Here is a 22,068-nt window from a genome sequence, read left to right as displayed (position 1 = left end):
ATTGTATCAGCAATAACATTGCCCAACAACTCTTCTTCATTCAGCTGTTGTTGTTTAGGTACTTTTACCTATAAACTATCCTGATTTACAGTTCAGCACTGGTCATTTGCTTCAGAATGTAGAACAGACAGACTGGTATAGTAAAGTGCTATTGCCTCTCTTCCCTTTGTTGCAAAAATATATATATACATATATATTTTTTTTTATTACAGCAAAGGAATTCCCACACGTTTGCCACCACAAAACACTTTAATATGAATCTCACCAACAGACTGTGCACAGATTGTGCATACATGGAATTCAGCTTTTAGTGGAATAAAAGTGCATGAAAAAGGTGTGTTAATGCAGAATCTCTGGTTATAATTCATGTACATAAGTAGAAAAATGGCTAGAGAACCTAATTAATGGTTACTATTGGAACTTGAGATTCATCTGCAGAATTAGACGTGGAGTTGAAATCCAGTCTGCTGTAACACACTGCACAAACCATCTACTGAAAAATATCTAGCTACAAAATGAAATCCCTTATTATGAAAAACATTATATTTGACTGCCAAGTGACAGGAACTATTGTCTGTACTTTTAAGGTACTTTAAATATTAATATAGAAACCGGAGTTATGTATCAATTTCTAATTGCTTTAAAGAACAGTAAGGCAGAATTCTAGAGCAGCAGAAAAACTTTGGCATGCCATTTTCTAACATTGTCAATTTCTGACTCGTGAGCTTAACTCTTTGACTAAAAGTTGCCTTATCGTCTTGATATTAAAAGATCACAGCAAAAATGCCACTGAGAAAAATGAAAAAGGCATTTGCAGCAAGAGTAGCACACCAAGGCTTCAGAAGAAAATGTTATTTCTACAAACATCATTTAGCCTGATTTATCCACCTCCCTTCACGTTTAAAAAAAAAAAATAGGAAGAACACATTTTGATTGAACCCAGAGAGAAGAGTGAATGTGGGTTGTGTATATAGGAAACAACATTAAGAGGTTTTGACCGGTGTATTATATTACCTCACGGGCTGGGCTTTGGGAAATGGCTCCAATGTTCTACCTTGCAATGGAAATTCTCTCAATTTTCTTAGAGCTCGTAGAGTTTATTACTATGCCTGTTTGTACTTCAAATGTGGCGGGTAAAGGAGCATTTTATTTCTGTAAACCTGGCCTGACTGCAGAAACGTATTTAATACCGACTTCTAAGAAGCTGAAATTAATTTCTGATTGCGGTTTAAATCCTTGAAGACGATAGACTTGGTGCGCGTTTTAAGCAATGCCGCCACGAGGAAGTCAGCGGCGGCAGGAGCTGCCATTCACAAGGAAAGAAGCAGGAAATGCCGGGGCGGTGTTGGCGCGGCCGCACCGCCCTCAGGCGAGCGGGAGATTCGAAGGGCGGGCGGCGCGCGGCGCTGGCGGCCATGGTGGAGGGTCCGGGCTGCGCGCTCTGCGCCGAGCGCCTGCGGGCGCGCCTGCGTCGGGGACAGCGCGTGAGGGCCGCGCGGGGCGGCGCGGTGAGGGCACGGGCACGGGCACGGGGACACGGTGGGGGACGGGAGAGGGAGAGGCCACCGGGACAGAGGGGGGCGGGCAGGGCTTTTGCTCGTGGGTGTCCGCGGTGGTAAGTGTCGCCAGATGGGCTGTGGGTGAGAACAAGCGAGCGGGCAGCAGCCGCGGGGGTGGCAGGGTGGTTGGTGCCCCCCGTGCCGCGGCTGCCCCTGTTGTGGGTAGTGGGTGTTACCTGCGAACGCTGACTTCGTTCTTCCTTTAAGTTGTGAAACGTTCTTGTCAGCAGCATAATAGGTCTCGGCAGGTCAGGTGGGTAAAGGCGATGCTGAAGCTGTAGAAACAGGAGCTTTGAGGAGTAATGAAGGAAGGCTTTTGGAATTGCTTGTGTTCACTTAGGAAAAGTTTCAAAATACTGTGTTGCTTGAGGAAACACTAAATACAAGGGAAATAATTGCTAATCTTACTTACTCATAACCTCCTGAGTCTAGGCATGTCCTAAATGTTCTTTAAGATCCCTTGCAAACCAAACCATGCTATGATTCTAATGTATGTGAAACGTGAGAAAGGTACACATTATCCTGCAGAAAGGGGGCTTTTGCTTCTATAATTATTTTAAGCAATTTTAATTAGACCAAGTATTTAAATAAAGAGTGTGATGTCTGCTTTCAGTGTGCAGAGTATGTAATTTCCTTACTAGTTTTTATCCTTTCATTGACAGCACAGAATAGTAGACTAGCATAAAGCTGCTGGGACTCATGAGACCTTGTAGCAGAAGGAGAAATCAGGGTGTCAGTAAGCAGGCCTTGGTCGATGAGTGTGTGGGTACTGTCCTCTGGTTTTGATCGCAGAGCTAGCTAAGCTATCTTTATTTCCATGCCTCGTTTTGCTCATCTTTTAAAGAGACTGTGTGTTGCTTGTGTCCCAAGTAAGTCTTGTGGATGCCTCCAGGCAGAAGGTTGGGGAACTTTTAGCCACTTTCAGTGTGTATAAAGTAGTGCAGGAATTTGTGATTTAGGCACAGTAAGACAATACTTCAGTGAAACAATTTAGGAAAGAATGTGGTTGAAAATACATCTGTCTAAGATATGTTTTAAAATTAGTCTTTATAGGTTAATATCTTTCAGGACAAAGTTTTGAAGTAAAGAGTTACAGTCTTAGGCTCTTTTCAAAAAGAAACTCCATTCCCTCCAATAGATTTGTTTTCATCACTTTATGCAGTAAAAGTCACCTCAAGGCAGCATCTGTTAATTGGAAAATGACCAACCTAAGGATTTCACAGGGGCTGCTAACCAGGGCCAAAGCCTTGGCTACTGCTCAAGATTACAGTTTAGGAGAGTTTGTACTATGATGAGTGTAAGGGTTTGCCTGGTACCAAGGAGGTATGAATTTAACTTCAAATATTTGGAAAGACAAGTTAGTTTTCCATCTCAGTCATTTCTTATTCTGTTTTTTTTTAAACAAACCTGAGTGGCTTAAATATAAAATCAACTTTGTTGTACGGCAACAGACTCCAATACTTTTGTTGGAAAGCATGAACTGTTTACATGGGAGCAAAATTTTGCTATCTTCATATTTTGATAACAGACAAGGTAAGTGATGTTATGCAAGAAATATTTTTATTTTCCTACTTGACAGAAAAATAATAATAACACTCTCTAAATGTATATAATTTCAAGGTAATAATACAGTGAGAGGCTGCATAGAGAGTAGCTCTGAAATGTCACTAACTAGCAGAAGCCTGGCTGATTTGCCAGAATTTATTTCACACATATTTTTATTGAAATTGAGTGCTGTGATTGAAGCACTGATAGGTGTATCTGCCTTGCAGTCAGGGCTAGGATGACACTGAATCTGCTGCTCGCAGGTTTCAGCAGGGTCCGAAGGGACCTTGAGGTGTGACTCAAGGGGACCTTCACAAGCTGAGGAAAACGAGCTGGTAGAAACTCAAGTTCAGCATTTACAGGACTTGGAGAATCCTGCACTTGGAACAGAAGAGTGTCATGGAACAGCACAGTTCTGGCTGCTGCTCAGATGGGAAATGGTGGTGCATCAAAACAGGACTTAGGGTGCTGTAAAAGCTGAGTCCATGTCACTAGCATGCTGTTCCAAGGAAGAGGGACAGCCCCATGCTGGGCTCTGCAGGTTGAAGAGAGTGATTTTTACCTCTGATCAGCCCTTGGATGGCTGCACCTGAGTTTCCAACTCTCCAGTAAATAAGGCAATGATAACATACTAGAGTGAGTCCTCTGGTATGATTAGCAGGGTGAAGCACATGATGTACAAGGAGAAGCTGATAGAACTGGGGGTTTATTGCTCTCCTCAGCTACCTGTGAGGAGGGTATGGAGGAGACAGAGCTTGGGCCCCTGTTGGACGTGCAGAGTGGGTGAGAAGCAGCAGATGCAGGTGACAATAGGAGAAATTCTTGTTAGGTGTTAGGAAAAATTTTCCACTGCAACAATAGTCAAACCATGGAACAAGGGCCCAAAGAGACTCGAGTGTCCATCCTTGGAGCTGCTCTGAATTTTTGACTGGAGCCCTGGGCTCCCTGTCATAAGTGTATTTATTCTGCTTTGACCAGGTGTTTGGACCAGATAACCTGTAGACATCCCTTAATAATTTCAATGTATTTTCATGTGCTAAGCAAGAAAATATGACTGCTTCAATCTCACATTTATCTTGTCCTCTAGTATTGTCCCACCTGCTGCTCATCTGCTTCTGAGATTAGACTTTAAACTAGTAGGAAGAGAGGGATATCTCTGTGGGCTCAGTGGAGGCTTTTCTGTATTACACAATACACTGTGCAAAATACTGAAAGCCCATTATTAACATTAGAAGAAGGATATAGATCTGCAAATGGCAGAATTGACACTCTGACATGTTTTTAGTATTCAAACTACCTGTTTATTTTACAGCAGTCTGAAACTCTTATTATAAATTCATGACTTGAAGGAAAAGGCATAAAATTGCCTGATAAAAAAGATGTATTGTTTCAATTAGGAAAAAAACTGGGCTAAGTTATGATAGCATTAGCAATAGTGACTGCTTCCTGGGTTAATAGTCCCATTGTTTTTGGTAGAATGCTTTAGGAGAAAATAGTTCACGTTGTCCAAGTTGGAAAATTATTTCATACAGCTGCTTGCTGAATGTGTACGGGTGTAAATTCTCTAATCTTTGTGTGTGTGTGTGTGTACTTATTTTTCAGACTGCTGCAAGTAAAGAGAGAATCTCTGGTCATGATTTCCTTGTTGGACATGTTTACAGGGGTGTGGAGACATTGGGAAAGGAACTTTTTATGTATTTTGATGAAAAAGCTTTGAGGTGAGATAAAGGCTTCCTATGTATTCAGACTGAATGTATTTGGGGGGTCATCTTGTTCTTGCTATTGGCTCCTTCAGAGATTTGAAAGTGTTACAGAGAAACTTCTCATCAGCCTCTCTGCAGTACAGGAGTACTGGATATAGTCACATGTTCAGATAATTTACTGCTTTACTCCAAGATTCTATTTAAAGGTATCTGAAAAGGACAATGATTTATTGGCATGCTTTGTTTCAAACAGGAAGTTGCATTTCCTGGAGACAAAACAGTTATAGTACATGCAGTGCATTCAGATCCTTGCAATATTGTGCAGTAGCACTAAATAATTCTAAAGTCTCACCTTTTTACTTTGAAGCAAGAAATCATCAACTCCTTACTACTAGTTCTCATTGAATTACAGATCCTAGGTTTAATTAGCATGCCTTTTCTATTTGTAATTAATAAGATTTCTATTTTGCCCTGTTTCAGGACATCAGAGGTAATGAAACACTTTAGAATTAAGTTTTATAGATTTCTTAATGTTTTTGAATGTAAATGTATAGTGATGATTTGATTTTTTTCTAGTCGTGAACTGAGAAGGCACTAGGATAGCTAATTGTTGTGATTCTTAATGTTCCTTTTAAACAATAAACTGGAGCTTATCAGCTATTAAACTGGAGCTTAATCAGCTATTAAATTGAATGAAGAATAATTTTCTGGAAGATTTTAGTTGCATCATCCTTTGTTAGCGAGATTGGAAGAGTTTGGTTTAAAAAGAAATTTGTCTAGATTTAAATATCAGTTTGGCTAGTTAAGCCTGTGCAGTACTACTCATGGCACTTGAGAATTGAAAATGGCTATTGAAGGTAAGAGATTGAAGCAACTATATCACCTGAACTGACTTGTAGAAGAGTTTTGGAAAGACACAGGTTTTTAAGTAACTGAGAGCATTATTTTTTTTCATGTTTTAAAGAATTAACTTTAAGAATAGGCTTAATGACATGTTGTCTTAGCCCATCTGTAAATATATAAAATACTTGTCCTTCCTGAAGTGTAAGAAAGCTGGACTTAAAGGAAATTGAGACCTGATATTGGATTTCTTTTGTTATTTGTATAGTTTAATCTGTTAAATCTTCTAGTAACTACAAAATGATTCGCTTTTTTTCTGATATACAGTGTATAGTAATAGGACATTCCCTCTATCTTATGGTTTTTAGGACTTGATTGTACCAGGTGAATTTGTAATAAATAAAATGTATGAGATAGTAGTCAGACTTCTCCTTTGCTCAAGCTTAGCACCTGGTAGAATATTTTATAAGACTTAAGACCTCTTAAAGTATTACTAATCTGTAAAATGAATGCTTGAAAGGGTCTGTTCTTCTACTTTGCCATCTGTTCATTTTTCAGTTTATTTCTTTTATTAATTTTTAATTGACTTGCAGGTTTTGCCTTGGTTGTAGGCAAAGAAAAGCAGAAAACAACATATGGCAAATACTAATTAGTTTGTTTATGGTGTTACTGGACATAGCTGCAACGTGATAACAGTGGTGGCAATATGGGGACTAAATTCTTTCTTTACATACCGGGTGACTTCTGCCTGATTTAACAGAAAATTTTCTGGTCAAGTGGCCTCATTTCTTTCAGGTTCCCTCAAGGTTTAAGAATGTGAGTTGGAAGATCAACATGTCAAGTGAAAAAAATTCTGAAGTGCACCAGAAAATGGTGCTATTTAATGATCAGGTTTGACTTCTCTATAATGAATTATGAAGACTACCTGAAAACAGCTATGCTTTGGAGAGATTTTTACTTGGGGAGCATTCTTTCTTTGGGAGTTGAGCATTCTGTAAGCTAAATTTGTTGCTGTGTGACTGGTAATGACTAAAATTAATGTGCATACATACTGACTTTGTTAGGTAAGGTTCACAATTCTAAAAATAGACTGGTATAATGCTTGGAAACCATAGTGAAGTTAAAATACCTATAAAAACTCTTTCTTCCCGAGGATTCACTTTGGTATGAATGGTTCCATGGACATCAATCCTGATGGAAGCAAAGACAGAAATGGAGCACAACCAATTTTGGAGATACAGTTTATGGAGGAGACTGTTTGTTTTTGGGATGTGACAGTAGAGTATAGGTAAAGCAGAAACTAATGAAACAGTTTATTTCTTTTTATTTTTTTAAGGTAAATGAAAAAATAATGTACAAATTATTAAGTACTTGGATTCTATGAGGACGAAACTTTCTAAACATATCATATTTATTGGTGTGGTAATTTATTACTTTTGTATCATAGCTTACATACAATTAAAGTACTTATAGTAGTTACACATATATAGTACTCTATATATACTATAGTATATAATATACTATATATAGTAGTTATAATGTCATTAAGTAGTGTCAAGACTGGGAAAGAAAGTTGGATTTAATTCTGTCCTTAGGTCTGTATGCTGAAACGCATTGCTCTGTTAATTTCTATCCAAATCTCATTTCTTAACAAGGGTAAGAAACAACCTGTCATGCTTACTGGTTTCAAGTTTTTATCCTCCCAAGTTTGAGTTTTTACTTTTTTCTTTTTGGAAGCAAATTTTTGTAATTGTTCTAATTTACATTAAGCAGCCGTTTATGCCCATTAATACTGTACTTCACACTGCTAAACAAGCCACCAGTGAGCTTGATTTTAAAGTGATTGAGGCTCTTGAGTTGAAATGGGGATGTAAATTCATGTAACATATATAAGCATACTTAAAATTACAAAACACAAAATCTCATGTAAGCCAAGGCTTCTTGTACTGTATTATTTTCAAATTACGCTTATCCTAATAATATATATCTTAAAATATAAATACATATATTTTAAAATTTTGTAACTACTGTGACTAATCTATTGCTACAAATATCTATTGCATAATTAGAATTAAGTCACTTGGTTAGAGTGTGGTGCTAATATTGCCAGGGTTGTGGGTTTGATCCCCACTTGGGCCATTCACTTCATTCAAGAGCTGGACTTCATGATCCTTGTGGGATCCTTCCAACTCTGAATATTCTGTAATTCTTTGAAGTATAATATATAAATATATTTTACATATATTACATATATGTATACATAAATGTCATGTTGTAACTAGTGGACCATGTAGCCATACTGTTAGGTATGTTTGAGGGTCCAAACACATGGGCTTTCCATCTTGGAAGTAGTTTTAAAGCAAGGAGCTGGAAAATACTTTTGAAGCTAATAGGAACATAATGAGATGATTTCTTTTATGTTGGACTAGATGCATGTTCCATGCATGTATTGTTAACCTGTTTTTGGAAGAGGTGTTTAATGGAATTTTTGTGCCACTTCCTGTCACTGATATTTTCATAGTTTCTGTTATCTGCATATAATGTTCTGTTATAATGTGTTGTTTTTAAAACCACACTGCTATATTAGAATATATTTAAAATAAAAATTAATCTGTATTTTTCTCTTCCAGAAATGCAGCTGAGTGTGAGCAGAAAGTGAGGATGATGGAAAGTTTGGATGTCTGTTCTCCAAAGTTTAGCTTCTTGAGAGCAGAACATGAAATTAAGCAGCAGAACACCCGTATGTTGTGTGATGTGTTACTGGATCAAGCAGTATTACCTGGAGTGGGAAATATCATAAAAAATGAAGCACTGTTTGACAGTGGTCTTCATCCAGCTCTTAAGGTGGGTGAATGTCTCAAGATGGTTTTTAAGGACACCAAAATATTAAGAATTTAAATACATATTTATTTAATATTTTGCCACCTTCTTAGCTTTGTTTTATCATCTGTAATTTCTTAAGTTATTCTTAGACACTAAATTAATGTTTTATCATAAAAACTGGAGGTTTTTTTGTCATGGCACTCCTTGGAGCTGATTAACTTCCATATTCTAAGTCTGGCATCCTGTTATGCTACCATTAAACTGACAGCCCATAAACAAGGGAAAGTGAAAAGTGCTCAGGTTTTTTTTTTTTTTTTTCTTTTTGTTCATTTACTGCCCAAAATAGTTTATGTGGTATAGTTGATTTTCACAGCTGCTTCTTCCAGTTCTTATTCTGCTAGTTGGCATAAATTGTTTTTCTTCCATTGTTTATCATACTTTTTCTGTTTTAAGATCCTCAAGCATGTGTCTCCAAACTTTGGTTGAGAAGATGATATTTGCAAAATAGAGATGACATAGAAAGTACATGGAAGCTGGTGAAGATCAGTAACTGAAAAGTTTTTTAAACATAGTATTTTGAAAATTGTTCATAGGGTCAGTCTGGATTTTAATTTTATCTGAAGTATGGCCAAAAAAAGTGTGATTTAAAATTTGGTGCCAAGAAAAATATATTTGGTTGATACATCTCTCTAATTGTAATGCCTTTGACTCGTGTATTCTTCCTGAATATGTCTCAGTGGAAAGAGCTTCAGGTGATAGTTCATTTTATGATCCATGAGGAAATTGGGAGGGATGTGAGACTTGGTAACTCTTTGTGATTCATGTGATCATGAACTCTTTGGTCAATAGATGGGAAGACAACTGAATTTTCTACCATGTGTTTTGCTTGATTGAGGCAAAGCATATTGTTTGGTATGCAAGCAGTGAATTTTTGTAGCATAGAATATGAACTGAGATGATACATATAATATAAAGTCAGGGACTTGTCACAACATGAAGAAAAGCAATTCCACATCACTGGTCAAAGTGTACCTACCTCATAGGTCTTTTTTTTGCCATTGTCCCTTGCTACAGTAATATTCTGAAAATCGTTCTTGTCTTTCTCACAGGTTTGCCAACTGACAGATGAGCATATACGTCACTTGGTGAAAATGACACGTGATTTTACACTGCTTTTTTATAAGGTATTGGCACACATTTTGGAAAACTTACAGAATGTTTCTCTGTCACATTAGTTGTGTGAGATCTGGTGAAAACAGTATAAAGATGCAACAAAGTAAGTGCTTCCATGAATAGGAATGTTAGTTTGTGTGCTCTTTGTTAATTATGACTTGGCAGATGATAGAAAATAGAGGGAGTCAGGATTGTCAAAATATGCACAGTTTGGCCGAAAAAGACTTTCACAGATGCTGCCTGAGATGCTGGCCAGTTCGGTTTTTCTGTGCACGTGCTGTTGTGCCACTCTAAATATGTCAGAATTGATGTGGGCTAAGTACAAAGTTACATGTAAGATAAAGGTTGCTCTTCAAACTGGGAACTAGAGACTGTCCCAGGGAAATACGAAGGTAGTTGATGTGGCTTCCTTTATAAAACTTGAAATAGCAATTAGATTTTTTTGACTAAATAGTTTGCAGCTTTTAACTTTTTTTTTCCTAACTGAAATAATGGTTTTGGTTGGTAAAGTGAAATAAATTACAGTTTCTCCCTGCTGCTATAACTTCAGTAGGATTTAATTTCTTCCTGTGTAAACTCTGTAATTCCTGATGCTCTTTAACTTTCCACAATAGAAAAAAGAGAGAATTTGACCTAATTCTATGTTTTGTTTCTTTATGCTGCATGCAAAGAAATGAACAGTAGTGGCATTTTTGTCTGTTTCTCTTGATGTTTATGAAAGGCAAGGAGCTAGCACTGCTAAAAAAGAATTTTTTTGGAAGGTGGGGGGAGGGCACCTAACATTCCTGAATTCATAAAGGCTAAAAGTGTAATCTCTTTAATAGTCTGCTAAATGTCTACTTTCCCTCACCCACTAAAGAGTACTGAAGTTTGTTGGCTAGGGAAATGTTTTCATTACTCTGAACTTCATAGTGAAGTCTGCCAGTAGAGAGACACCATCTAGTTCTGCAACAACTACAACACACAGAAATTTAAAGGCTTTTAGATTGATAATAAACAAGTTAAACTTTCTGTGTAGCCAATTTGAAAACTTTTGTAGTCCACACTTAGAAAGTATTCATCAGTCAGGTACTTTTAAGAAGCCTAGCCTCTTCTCCTATCTTAGAGACGTAACAAAAATATGCTACTATGAGAGATAGGGCTTGAATTTTTTTTATAGACTGTTATGGATTGTTTGCAGTCATCATACTGCATTATTAGAGATGCAAATATGATGAATCTTGTTTGTGTAAAAAACTGTTACTTTTGTTTGGTTTTTACACAACTGAATGGGAAAAAGCTGCTCATAAGGAACTGACTGAAAACCTTGAGGAGGCAGCTGTGAATATTTATGCAAATATATATTAGTAATTCCTTCTGATTGAACTACTAGTTTGCACTGGCACAAGGATTCTCTTTCAAGACTGATGACTAAGAGCACAGCAGAAGGAAATACACTGTGCTAAAAGACACCTGTGTTTTGGAAGAACTCCAAGGGTGTTCATGTGTTAGAGGGCTAAAGCCATTGAACTCTGCCAGAGCTGTGCTGGTACTGCTGGGCCAGCTCTGGCATCATCTGAACTGTGGTCAAGGATTTGTGACTGTAATGCAGAAACTTGTGTGGCTCTGCAGAGCTGGCTGCATCTCTACTGGGCTCTTCTTGTTTGGACTTTTTTTTGCCACTTTCAGCTGTAGTGTCTGTGCTGGCTTCATGTATATTTTGTGAATTGTCTCATGAAATGTGCCTGCCTGTCAGCTGTCTGAAGCCTCTTCAGGTCACAGTGCCCTTGGGCTTGTACTGTACTTAATTTAATACGGCTTTCTGACAGAATCTGGGGAGCTTACTGTAGTGCCAAGTGGCTTTTCATGAGCCAGGTTGTCTGGCATGGCCAGGGCTGAGATAAGGCTGAGCAACTTTTTACCCAACGTTTACAGAATCTCGAGAAAACTTCTGCATTGCACAGTTCTTTATGTTTTGGGAAGGCTTATTAACCCTCTTTGCAGCATGGCGTCTGAGCTGGTGCTGCGCTGTGTTTTTGGCTCTTTTCAGGGTGAGAGAAGGTGGTGTTTGTTTTGTGGTTTGTTTTCTATGCTGCATTGATTGGAGCTCTTTAGTTCTTCAAGAAGACCCCTGCAGGTCCCAGGTCAAAGACAACTGGTGCCGAGTCAGAGCTAGCTGGTCCAGCTGAACTCAGAGAGTTCCTAGTATGTATTTGCTTGCGCCTTGCTAGCATGGTTTTTTTTCTTCTTTTATTTAATTATGTGGAGAATTACTGTTACACCTGATATGTCAATTCTTTGCATAAAATAATGTGAAATACAGTGATAGCCTTTCTTAGTGTCTCTCTCAAATATCTTCATCTAACCATTGAGTTGAGAGTCTTTGTAGGGTTTTTTATTTTTAGACTCACATAAAATTTATCCTGAGACTCTAACTCGGATTTTAAACGTGTTTTGTTTTAGTGCCGCAAAACTGGGTCTGCACTCTACAGACACTACAAGGTGTACAAGCGCCCAGCCTGCAGGGAGTGCAGTGGCAGCATCACCGTGTGCCGTCTGGGAGACCAGAACAGGATGACTTACTTCTGCTCTCGATGTCAAAAGGCAGATCCCCAGCTTGTCAATCTTAGGTATGATGGTAACATGGTGACATTTTTAAGCACACCATAGTGCTGTTACAGTAAGAGGACACCCCGGTTGAAATTGATGTGTGTGCATTTTATAAATTAACTATGCCAGACAAAAAGAGAACATCTTGCAAAAAAAAAAAAGTTTTGGCTGTGGTATTTAAAAATGGTTAGAAGCTTTGATTTTTTGTTACTATTCTGCTCAAAGGTGTCATCTATTAATGGAGTAGCTATTACTCTAATCAAATGTAGGAATTATGAAACAATTCAGAGTACTCAGATTTATTTACAGAAACGAAGTCACAGGAAAAGTTGCCCATTCTTCTTGGTGTTATCAATATAAAGGGCTTGGGTGTTTCCATAGAACTGAGTTGAATATCACAAAGTAGGAATTTGTGTCTTTGTTTTTGCAGGACAGTCCCATCAGTCCAGGCATATCTAGATATGCATTTGTGCATCTGTGCAGTTTTCTTCTGGATATAGTGATATACTGAGGAGAACTAAAACTTCAGTAAATTCAGAGTGCAGCAAATATTTTAGGGGCTTAGTATTTTTTCTTTCTCCTTATTGGATTTTAAAAGCTTTTGCTATAGGTATGCTACAGAGACACTTTGCTTCCACATAAATTGTGCTAGCAGCAGTTTTCTTCCTTTTATTTCAGGAAAGCAGAAAATGCATTTGATATCATAAAGGGTCAAAAGGTAAAAGTTCCAAAAGCACCTTATTCAGACTTAGGCATCTATTATTCTTGAAAATTTTCATCTGAGGCTTCAGAATTTTGCCTTTATACTTGGTGTCAATCTAACATAAGATGCTGTTTCACATTGCGCCTTTGCCTCGTTAGTGTGTGGGTGTGTGTGTGTGTATATATATAGATAGATTTTTAGATAAGATTTACAGAACACACAAATCCCTCTCCTACCTCAAGCTTCTTTCAAGACTCAGATGGCTGAAGGGATTTTGCTTAAAGCCTTAAAAATTGCCTTTGAGTACAGATCAAATATTGAAAATTTCAGCACGGAAGATAAATATTTCACAAGCTGATAACCCAAATCTGTTGTATTTAATGAGAAATATTTTGCAGAAGTTTGAGAATACAGCATCATTCTGTTAAGTCAGATAATTATAAAAAAGTGTAAGGAAAAAATCTTTCTGTTTTTTAGAACAAGTAGTGATTTAGTGTTTTGTTTTTGGACTTTTAAAGCAGTAAAGAGTGCTGTGTTTAAGTGAAAAACATGGTAGTGGTAGCTATAAGAAGGTGGTTTCTTGTCTTGTCCTTATACTAATGGTCAGTTTTGTGTTTTACTGCTCTCCTTTCACTAATACAGTAATTGTTACCATGTAAAATTATGTACAGCTCAAGTAATTTATTTGCCATTCCAGGCTTTTCACATTTGAAGACTTGGAAGGGGCCCATGTGATTAGACTGACTTGTTACAGATCATAAACTGTAGAATTCAAGCCAGTGGTTCTTAGGTCAAATGAAGTAGCTTATGATTTTGCTCAACTGGAAAAAAAAAAGAGATGATACCCATTATAAACTTAGCCCATGAAATTCAAATGTATCTTGAATTTATAAATTGGCCTTTCTCCACATATTTCATAAATTGGGGTCGGGTGTGGGGTGTGATGACAGACAGATGAACCAGAGGAACACCATGGAATTAAACTCCCAAATGTGGTACACTGAATATATTCTGTCTAGTAATTCATTTTTGATAACTGAGTAGAACAAGTGATCTAATAATGTGGGGGAAGAAAACCCCTTCTAACACTTACAGTTCAGCTGTTTTGTTTTCTAGCCACAGTATTTTGGTGAATGCTACTGTAATGTCTGTTCTACCTCTTAGCGTCACAGATGCTTTGCTTTGTCAGCAGTTCTCATTATCCTCCTTAGTTTTCCTGTTGTGAAAGACATGGTAGGTAGTGGCTATCTCTACCATTATCTTAGAACTCTAACCTGTTACAGAAAGTGATCATTATGGAAAAAGTGATAGATGTTGTGACAGGAGTGTCACAACAGTGCTTTACTACAGCATTTGCATTATTGCTTGAAGTGCTTAGATTCTTAGGATTAATAAAAGTCTCCAAAAAGTACACAGTTCTACAGAAACGATGAAAAAAACTGCTTGACAGCTTATCAACCATAAGTGGGATGATATTACAGTACTTAAAAATATACATACATAACTTAATGAATAGGTAAGTTCAGGTTACTTTTAACATGCCGTCAGTGTTTGGATACTATGACAAGAGTAGTCCCTAGTAACAGGAAGCTGTAAAGGAGTAACTATGATTCTAAATCAGTCTATCAACATAGGAGGTATTATAATTTACAGGAAAATATATAAAGCTAAATCTTTAGTGGTCTCTGGAGTAGCTTTGTCTCACAAGTCATAGCTAGGTTCCTTAATTCTGAACAGGTTCCTGCATTTTCAAAGGCTTTCCAGCAAATGGTGACACACAAGAGACTTTCTCACTTCTAAGGCTTTCAGTGCTTTTGGCTGTTACGATAACAAAGTAGACTTATGGGTAGCATTTAAATGAGAACAAAAATAATTTATTTGCTAGACTGATTTTTCTGTAGTTCATATTCTAAACAGTTCTTCATCCAGTAATGCATTTGTGTACAAGGGATGGGGGGAAAGCCCTGAAACAAGGGCTTCTCACCAAGCTTTTTGCTGCAGTACATGGAAATGGTAGGGAATCTGAGAAACTGGGGCATTGTCCTGGAGGGTACATCAGTTAATAGTTAACTTTCTGTCAATTTCTTGTTTAAATATTTTTATTTGTATTACTTCTGCAGCATCTGGAAAGATTTGCCCTTGAGGTAAAGAAAAATCAAACTTGAACAGTGACATGCTGTCCAAGCTCTGATAGGAGGCATAACACTGTGTACTGCTTGTTCTTTAGCCCATGCCTCCCTGCACAGGGTGGTGTAAGGCAATTTGTAGAGGGAACGTCACAAAACACTAACATCATTCTTTTGTTTCACAGCAAACTGCCAGCTAGAAACAGCCTAATTGGCTGGGCATATGGCAGGGGGTCATGTTCTAATGAACATGTAGCTCGGAAATCTGAAGAGGAGTGGACATGTATGCAATGCACCCTAATAAACAAGCCTTCTGCTGGAATTTGTGATGCCTGTTTGACTTCAAGACCTGAAGGTACTGAAGGGTTGTCTGGCATCTGTATTGGGAAGGAGAGGAGGTCTGTGATGTAGTTTCAATGTAGAAGTGTCTTGTTGTGAATCATATATCTCTAACTAGCTAACTTGAAGTCAGATTTTGAGGAAATCTTACATAGACAATATGAAAACTGTCTTATCTTAAACCCTAAAAGTGTCATCTTCCAACCTGATATGCAGGTGAGATTCTATAAATAAATGTCTTCAGTGACCTTTTGTTTTCACTGGGGCAAGGAGTGAGAAAAATCTCCATTCTTTCAACTCTCCTTAAAATCATTCAAAGTTTGCAGTGTAAGTCTGAATTAGAAATGATCAAGGGTCAGAAAATTGTTTCATGTAAACAAAAACACCAGAATAAAAATTATTCTGAACTTCTTACCTCCATTTGTTGTTTGTCTCTTGCTGGAGATTTTAATGCTGCTATCTACATGAAAATTGCTTCATTGCTTTATAATTTTATGACTGGAGTGATGTGTAGAAAACCTTTATCTTGCACTAGCTATACTTCATTTTCTCAGGTCAGGAATCAATAAAAGTATGTCTTCATTCCTTACATGACAGTTGTTGCCCATATAGGCTAATCTTGCATAATTCTTCTGCCAAACCAGCACCAGAAAGCTGAGAAATTTAATGTGTTCACAGAATAAGATTTACTAACTAACATTTATCCTGGAATTAATACTGTCAGGCAGCCTTTATAATATATTATGCCATGTGCACAAATGCTTTATTTTGAGCTTTGAAACAAGCTCCTTCTCCTGTACTTCTGAGTTTTACTTGTTTAGATATATGCAATTACTGAAATTAGGTCTGGGATTTGAAGATGTCTTAGGCTTGGTGGAATAGTGTTAGGAAATATATATATATTTTTAATAAGACTTTATTTTCGGATAGGAGTGGTATTTGAGATTTTTTTTTTCCCAAATATGGGTTTACTTACCTCTCTGTTTTAATTCTTAAGCGTCTTTCCCTTCTTACTTGGTTCAGTGCTTTTTTTTATATTGTTTCTAAAATTAACTACTGTCAGCAGAAATGTTTGCATTTTTGAGGACATAGTACTTGGTTTGTGAAATTAGCTGCTGGCCCTACAGCTGAAATAATTCAGTTTGTAGATAGATAATTATTTACCATTACATTGCAATTTCCATGCTCCTTTGGTAAGTACAAGGCTGAGCTACTATTCTTTCTTAAAAAGTCTGAATGAAACAAGTACGTGTCACTGGGTGGCAGTGGCAAAATGTAAGGAGCCTGGAGAAAAGTAATGTTCCATGTCAAGTGTAGAGATTCCTATGTTATTTCTGAATGAGAATGCCTTTAGAGAAAGTGTGCCCTTGTGTATGTCTCATTTACCCATATTCTGCTTAATTCCCTCTTCTTTGTATGGAAGACACTGGATATAGTAGAAAAGGAAGGACTTTGTCCTTGAATACTATGGTTTCACAGCTACCTGAAAAGATTGCACATAGGATGCCATGAAGATATTTTCACCCTTTTCTCAGGAAAGGACTGTAGACCCCTTATGTATTAAATTGGCAATAATTTTTTACATTCTTTTGAAACAATTATTGCCCACTAGGAGGGCCTCTGATTCTGTAAAGAAACTCTTGTTTATACCACAAAGCAAATGTCTGAACTGCTTTCTTCTGAAAAGCCTCTTACAGTAAGTTTGGATGAACACAAATTTTGGAAAGGATGGGAACTCTGAAAACACTAGAAATCTCAAAATATGAATATTCTTTTTTTGCATCAATAGTAAAGTGATACTTCAAAAATGGATAATGCATCACTGCTTGGAGGTACTATACTCTGTGATCTCCCATTGCTGAGGTTATAAAAGGTTATTTTGAAAAATGTAAATACTTTAATCCTTGTGTTTGGGCCAAATTAAATTTTTTATGGTTAATTGTCCAATAGCTTTCATTTACATAGTATTATTGACTGATCCTATTCAAGCAATAGTAATTTTGTCTTGAAACACATGCTTTACATGACTCTTAAGAGTGCATGAGGTTTTTTTATTGCAAGAAATTTTGTACTCTGTCTAATTTGTGACAGGTTTTGAGATGTTACTGTAAATTTGCTCTTTCCTTCTCCACATGACAAGTTCAGAAATATAATGTAGCATTCTATACAGATGGATTGTAACTAATAACCTTTTTTCCCTAGTTCCAAAGATGGAGAGTTCTGAAGATTCTGCAGCCTTTAACACAAACTTAATGAAGTACCCTTGTAATGATTTCAGAAAACCGAGCACAGAAATAAAGATGAATAGGAAAACTGTTTTTGGAACTACAACTCTTGTCTTGACAGATCTTGGTAACAAAACTGTTTACAGAAATGATACCCAGGTATCTGATGGACACTCCCAGTGTGTTGTTCCAAAAAGCAATTGTAAACAGATCCAAAGCAATGCCTGCCAGTCAGGGGGAAGCACAGAAAAGGAATGCTCAACACATGTAACTGCTCTGGCTTTGTCCTCCTGTCAGCAACCTGTCTCTTTCAAACACATACAGAAGAAACAGAAAACTGATCATGTACCTTTGGATGACCCATGTAATATACCAGTCAGGTATGTATTCTAAAATGAAAGCGAGTCCTTATAATCCCATAAATGAACTTTATCCTTAAAGATTATTTGAATACTGTGCTGTTGGGGTCAGAGTGTGTTGTCTTTGGATTTCTGCCAGAGGTAACTTATTCTAGACTAACTATAATTTAATTTAGATGTCAAAAGCACTGAATTACCTAGGCTGTCACTAGAAAAGTCCTGATTTTGGCATGTTGCCAGTACTGCTTTAAGTTAAACAGCTGTTCATATTTCAGCTATTCCCATTGAATAGGCCAGTCTAGTTTTAATAGGTCAAGCACATTTCTACCTAAGAAGTTGTCTAATCTTAGCAGTGTAGTTGCAATCTGCTTAGAGAGATCTTGAAATTAGTGTGAAAGAATACAAAAGGAAGCTATCTGGATGAACATATTCTAATTAAAGTTATTTGACAACTACCAGCTTTCAGCATTCTTCCATGAGAGGAAGCTCTGTACAGTTATCTTGATGAGCTTCCTGTCACTGATTTTACTCTTAACTTTCCTCCCCGTTCTATATATAACCACTTCAGTGCTCTACCCATACTTTTATTTACAGGGCCCTGTTCAGACACATCCATTGCCTAGTTAAGAGAAATGTGGGAATCTATGAGGGTTGTCAGAGAAAGGTTGGGCAGATAGTCACAACAGTAATGGGAGTGCAAGGTAGATGTCACTTACAATGGTAAATTATGCAGGCTGAAAGTGAAATATTGATGATATGCTACAAAATTCTTGGTCACGTGTCTGTTCTGAAATACAGAAATTACTTCTTGCATTGCTGAAGCATCAGTTTTAAAGTGATCTCACCCACTAGCCAGGCTAGACTGAATGAATACAGTTTTTCCTTGTGCTCTCAGTAGGGACTGAGGAACTGAGGCTGTAGGTAGGATAATGGAGAGGACTGAAAACAAGAAATGAGACAGTATCAATCATGACAACAAGTTGTTGTAGCAAGTCATCAACTGAAATGCTTTTTTTATAATATTTTTTTAAACGAACAAAACACCTGTTGGTTATTTTTATCTTCTTGTGTTTTAATGAGGTGCTGGAATAAAACTGCTGGTGTCTTCCAGACTGCAGTCTTCCCGACATAGAAGGCAGCAAAAAATTCCTAAGCTGACAACTTGACCAAAATGAATTAACGTTTTCTTTTTTTCACTAAGGTTCCATTACTGCTTTTCTGCTGTATAAATATATTGGAAAGATATATTTCAGAGCATTCATCTTTTTCATGTCACTATTTTTAAATGAAACCTTGTGTATTGCAGATAGTCAGAAATTACTTCAATCATGAGGAAGAAAGAAACTTTATCCCATTCAGACAATTCTATTCCATCCCATCATCTGGAGTACTTCTTGTCCCAATATGATTTGGAGCTTTTTGTAGCTTTTTAGTAAAGAGGGTGGGATTCTTTTCTGTGAAGCATAAAAATGCTTTCAGACTCGAGTTTGAATTACTGGAGTAATTAGTGGTATTGGTCTTTTCCCCTCTGAGAGCAGAATACTCTTTTAGAACATGTCAGAATTTGAGGTGGGCAGTATAATATCAATGGTAATATTTATTTTGTTTCATACATGAATTTGAGTACTTCAAAATAATTTAAGACATGATGGGGAAAACTGGTATAATACCTCAAGAGAAGCACACAGTCATGTCTATTCACTACTCGCAATCATTCAACTTTAAAGGCGCAGTAGGGTGCATTAGAGAAGCAAGCAAGTTCTTTGTCACTGTGCAAAAGTACACTGGGTGAGCTATTGTAATGGTAGAAGAGAGTTCTTTGGCTGGTAATCCCTCCTAAATTACACAGAAGTAATTTTGTAACCTGTCATTACAGCACACCTCAAACTAATGTGACAGATGATACTCGTATGTTGAACATGGGGCATCCTCGCTGCAGTAAACACAGCCGTCTCTGCAGCCTCAGAGTTGTGAGAAAAGATGGAGAAAACAAGGGAAGGCAGTTTTATTGCTGTCCTCTCCCCAGGGAAACTCGGTGTGACTACTTTCAAGTATGTATAAAACTTCAGGACCTGTTTTTATAATCGGTGCTTGTTCCTCCAGCCTCCTTGGCCCAATGACCTGTCAATCATGGACAGATACTAAAATCCATTTAAAGTTTGGCATAAATACTCTTGCACACTGAATTGAAACTAAGAGCATAATAATAGCTATGAACTTAATAATTTTAGTTACTTCTCTTACTGTTGAGAAGGCAGCTGTTTTTGCAAATGCTCTTAATCATCTGAGTGATGTAAAACGGATGCATAAGAGAAGTACTGGTTTGAGGGGACCTGTACGAGTTGTTCAGATTAGCTTACTCCTGAAAGAAGGACTATGGCAAAGCAGATCTAATTGTCAGCCATGTTTCTGTCTAGCCAACATCCTGATAACCTCTTAGGATGATGGTTGTGTAATCTGCCTGGGCAAACCCTCCCACTAATGCCTAACATGGCCTTCCTAGCTGCAATTGGTGGTGTCTGCTCCTTGTCTGAAAAGAGTTTGACCTGAAAAGTGACCTGACAGTCATGACTATCAGATAATTAATAGATTAACTCAAGACAGTAATGACCATGCATTTAAAAAAGAACTGTGTGTTAACATTTGAGTTACATCAGTCAAAGTGCGTGCAGTTCCAGCTGATGTTAAAGAAAAATCTAAGAAGTGTTCATAAGAGAGATAAAATTAGCCCAAGTGCTAGGAAGAATTTCTTCTATGGCATCTCCTGTAGATCTTTTTTCTATTTCTTTGTCTATTTTAAAATAAGGAATTCATAGCCATCACACCTGCTTGAAACCTGTTTCTTTGGCAGTGGGCTGATTTGGATTTTCCATTTTGTAACCATGGCAAGCGATGTGTTATGAAGACTGTGTTGAAGATTGGTCCAAATAATGGAAAGAACTTTTTCGTGTGCCCTCTTGCTAAGGAAAAACAGTGTGGCTTCTTCCAATGGGCAGAAAATGGGCCAGGTATACAGATTTTTCCATGATGCTCATGTTACCTGTTCTTCAGGATGTCTTAAGTGCACACAACATTTGTAGTAATTTCTGTTTTATTCTGCTTTTTTCCCTGTTTATTCGTTAACTAGTAAAAGAGCTACAATGTAAAGACAGATCTAGAAAGAGTAATTTTACATAGTCCTATAAAAATTAAACATGACTTGTATGCTGCCTGAAATTCTGAAATAAACATTTAGCTTGAAACATATTGTGACATAGTAGTGTATTTCTAATAAAAAATTGCAGTTTCCTTTTCTCATGTATTGTTTTAAATTTTCTTAAGTATAAATATGTATTTAACAGAAGTGAATAAAAAGAATATACTTTATTAAATACCGCTTTGTGCTTTCTTAGTGCTTAAGAGGAAACAGCAAAGAACTGTAGAATTCAAATGTTAGAACAGTTAATTTACCTTGCTTAGATTTAGAAAATGAAGACAAAAAACTCCCCTAAAACAAATAACATAACTCTTTAGTTTCCTAAATTATATATTATAAATCCACATCTTAGTGTTTTCTTCTAGTTGCTACTGAACACCTTTTCCCCCGATCCATATGTAATGGATAAAATCATACCTCGAAGGTGGTTAAAACTCAATTTATGTTTGTTGGTTTTACCACTGCTGAAGCAGGGGGTGAAGTAAACAGAATATGCTAAGCTATCAATTCAGAAACAGAATTCTTCATGTCTTTTGAAAGGCTACCAGAGATACCAAGGAAAATGAGAATAATGAAGAAATAGTCATAGCTTCATATATCATTCAATTGCAATCAGTTTTGAATTGAAAATAATGGGAAATAGTGTTTCTCCCCTGCAAAAGATGTTGAAGGAAGCATGTCTAAAAGTACCTTGCAAATGCTTCTTTGGTTTATGCAAATAATAGTGTTGTGTTTTCTTTTATGGGGAAGGACTATTTGATTTTCTTGAGAGTGTTGTAAAACTTCAGTCCAATTCAAATCTTCTATTCGATGATGCAAGGGAAATTGCTTAATTCTTTTCCTAAGCAGCACAAATTCAGAGGCTTTTTACTTCCTCTTTTCAGTAGC

The 22,068-nt window shown here is 37.1% G+C and overlaps 1 protein-coding gene across 1 annotated transcript; it reads left to right on the top strand.

Annotated features, from left to right (window-relative positions):
- Positions 1-1,415: 1,415 nt before the first annotated feature.
- Positions 1,416-21,225, top strand: NEIL3 (nei like DNA glycosylase 3). The gene is made up of 10 exons (XM_062493598.1): positions 1,416-1,508; positions 4,707-4,822; positions 6,801-6,935; positions 8,278-8,491; positions 9,580-9,654; positions 12,086-12,252; positions 15,247-15,416; positions 17,603-18,005; positions 19,861-20,035; positions 20,836-21,225. The coding sequence occupies exons 1-10, from the start codon at positions 1,416-1,418 to the stop codon at positions 21,010-21,012; spliced, it is 1,725 nt and encodes a 574-aa protein (XP_062349582.1). The 3' UTR covers positions 21,013-21,225.
- Positions 21,226-22,068: the final 843 nt, after the last annotated feature.

The sequence above is a fragment of the Cinclus cinclus genome, chromosome 5 (genome assembly GCF_963662255.1).
Source record: "Cinclus cinclus chromosome 5, bCinCin1.1, whole genome shotgun sequence".
Taxonomy (NCBI): domain Eukaryota; kingdom Metazoa; phylum Chordata; class Aves; order Passeriformes; family Cinclidae; genus Cinclus; species Cinclus cinclus.
The sequence above is the reverse complement of the archived record's forward strand: the minus strand, read 5'-3'. Positions and strand labels throughout refer to the sequence as shown.

What these genes read in the sequence shown, in the direction of transcription:
- NEIL3 (XM_062493598.1), top strand. Translation starts at nt 1,416, where the DNA reads ATGGTGGAGGGTCCGGGCTGCGCGCTCTGCGCCGAGCGCCTGCGGGCG. An exon ending in TTACACTGCTTTTTTATAAG is followed by an intron (nt 9,655 to 12,085) that starts GTATTGGCACAC and finishes GTTTTGTTTTAG; the next exon opens with TGCCGCAAAACTGGGTCTGC. An exon ending in TTTGACTTCAAGACCTGAAG is followed by an intron (nt 15,417 to 17,602) that starts GTACTGAAGGGT and finishes TTTTTTCCCTAG; the next exon opens with TTCCAAAGATGGAGAGTTCT.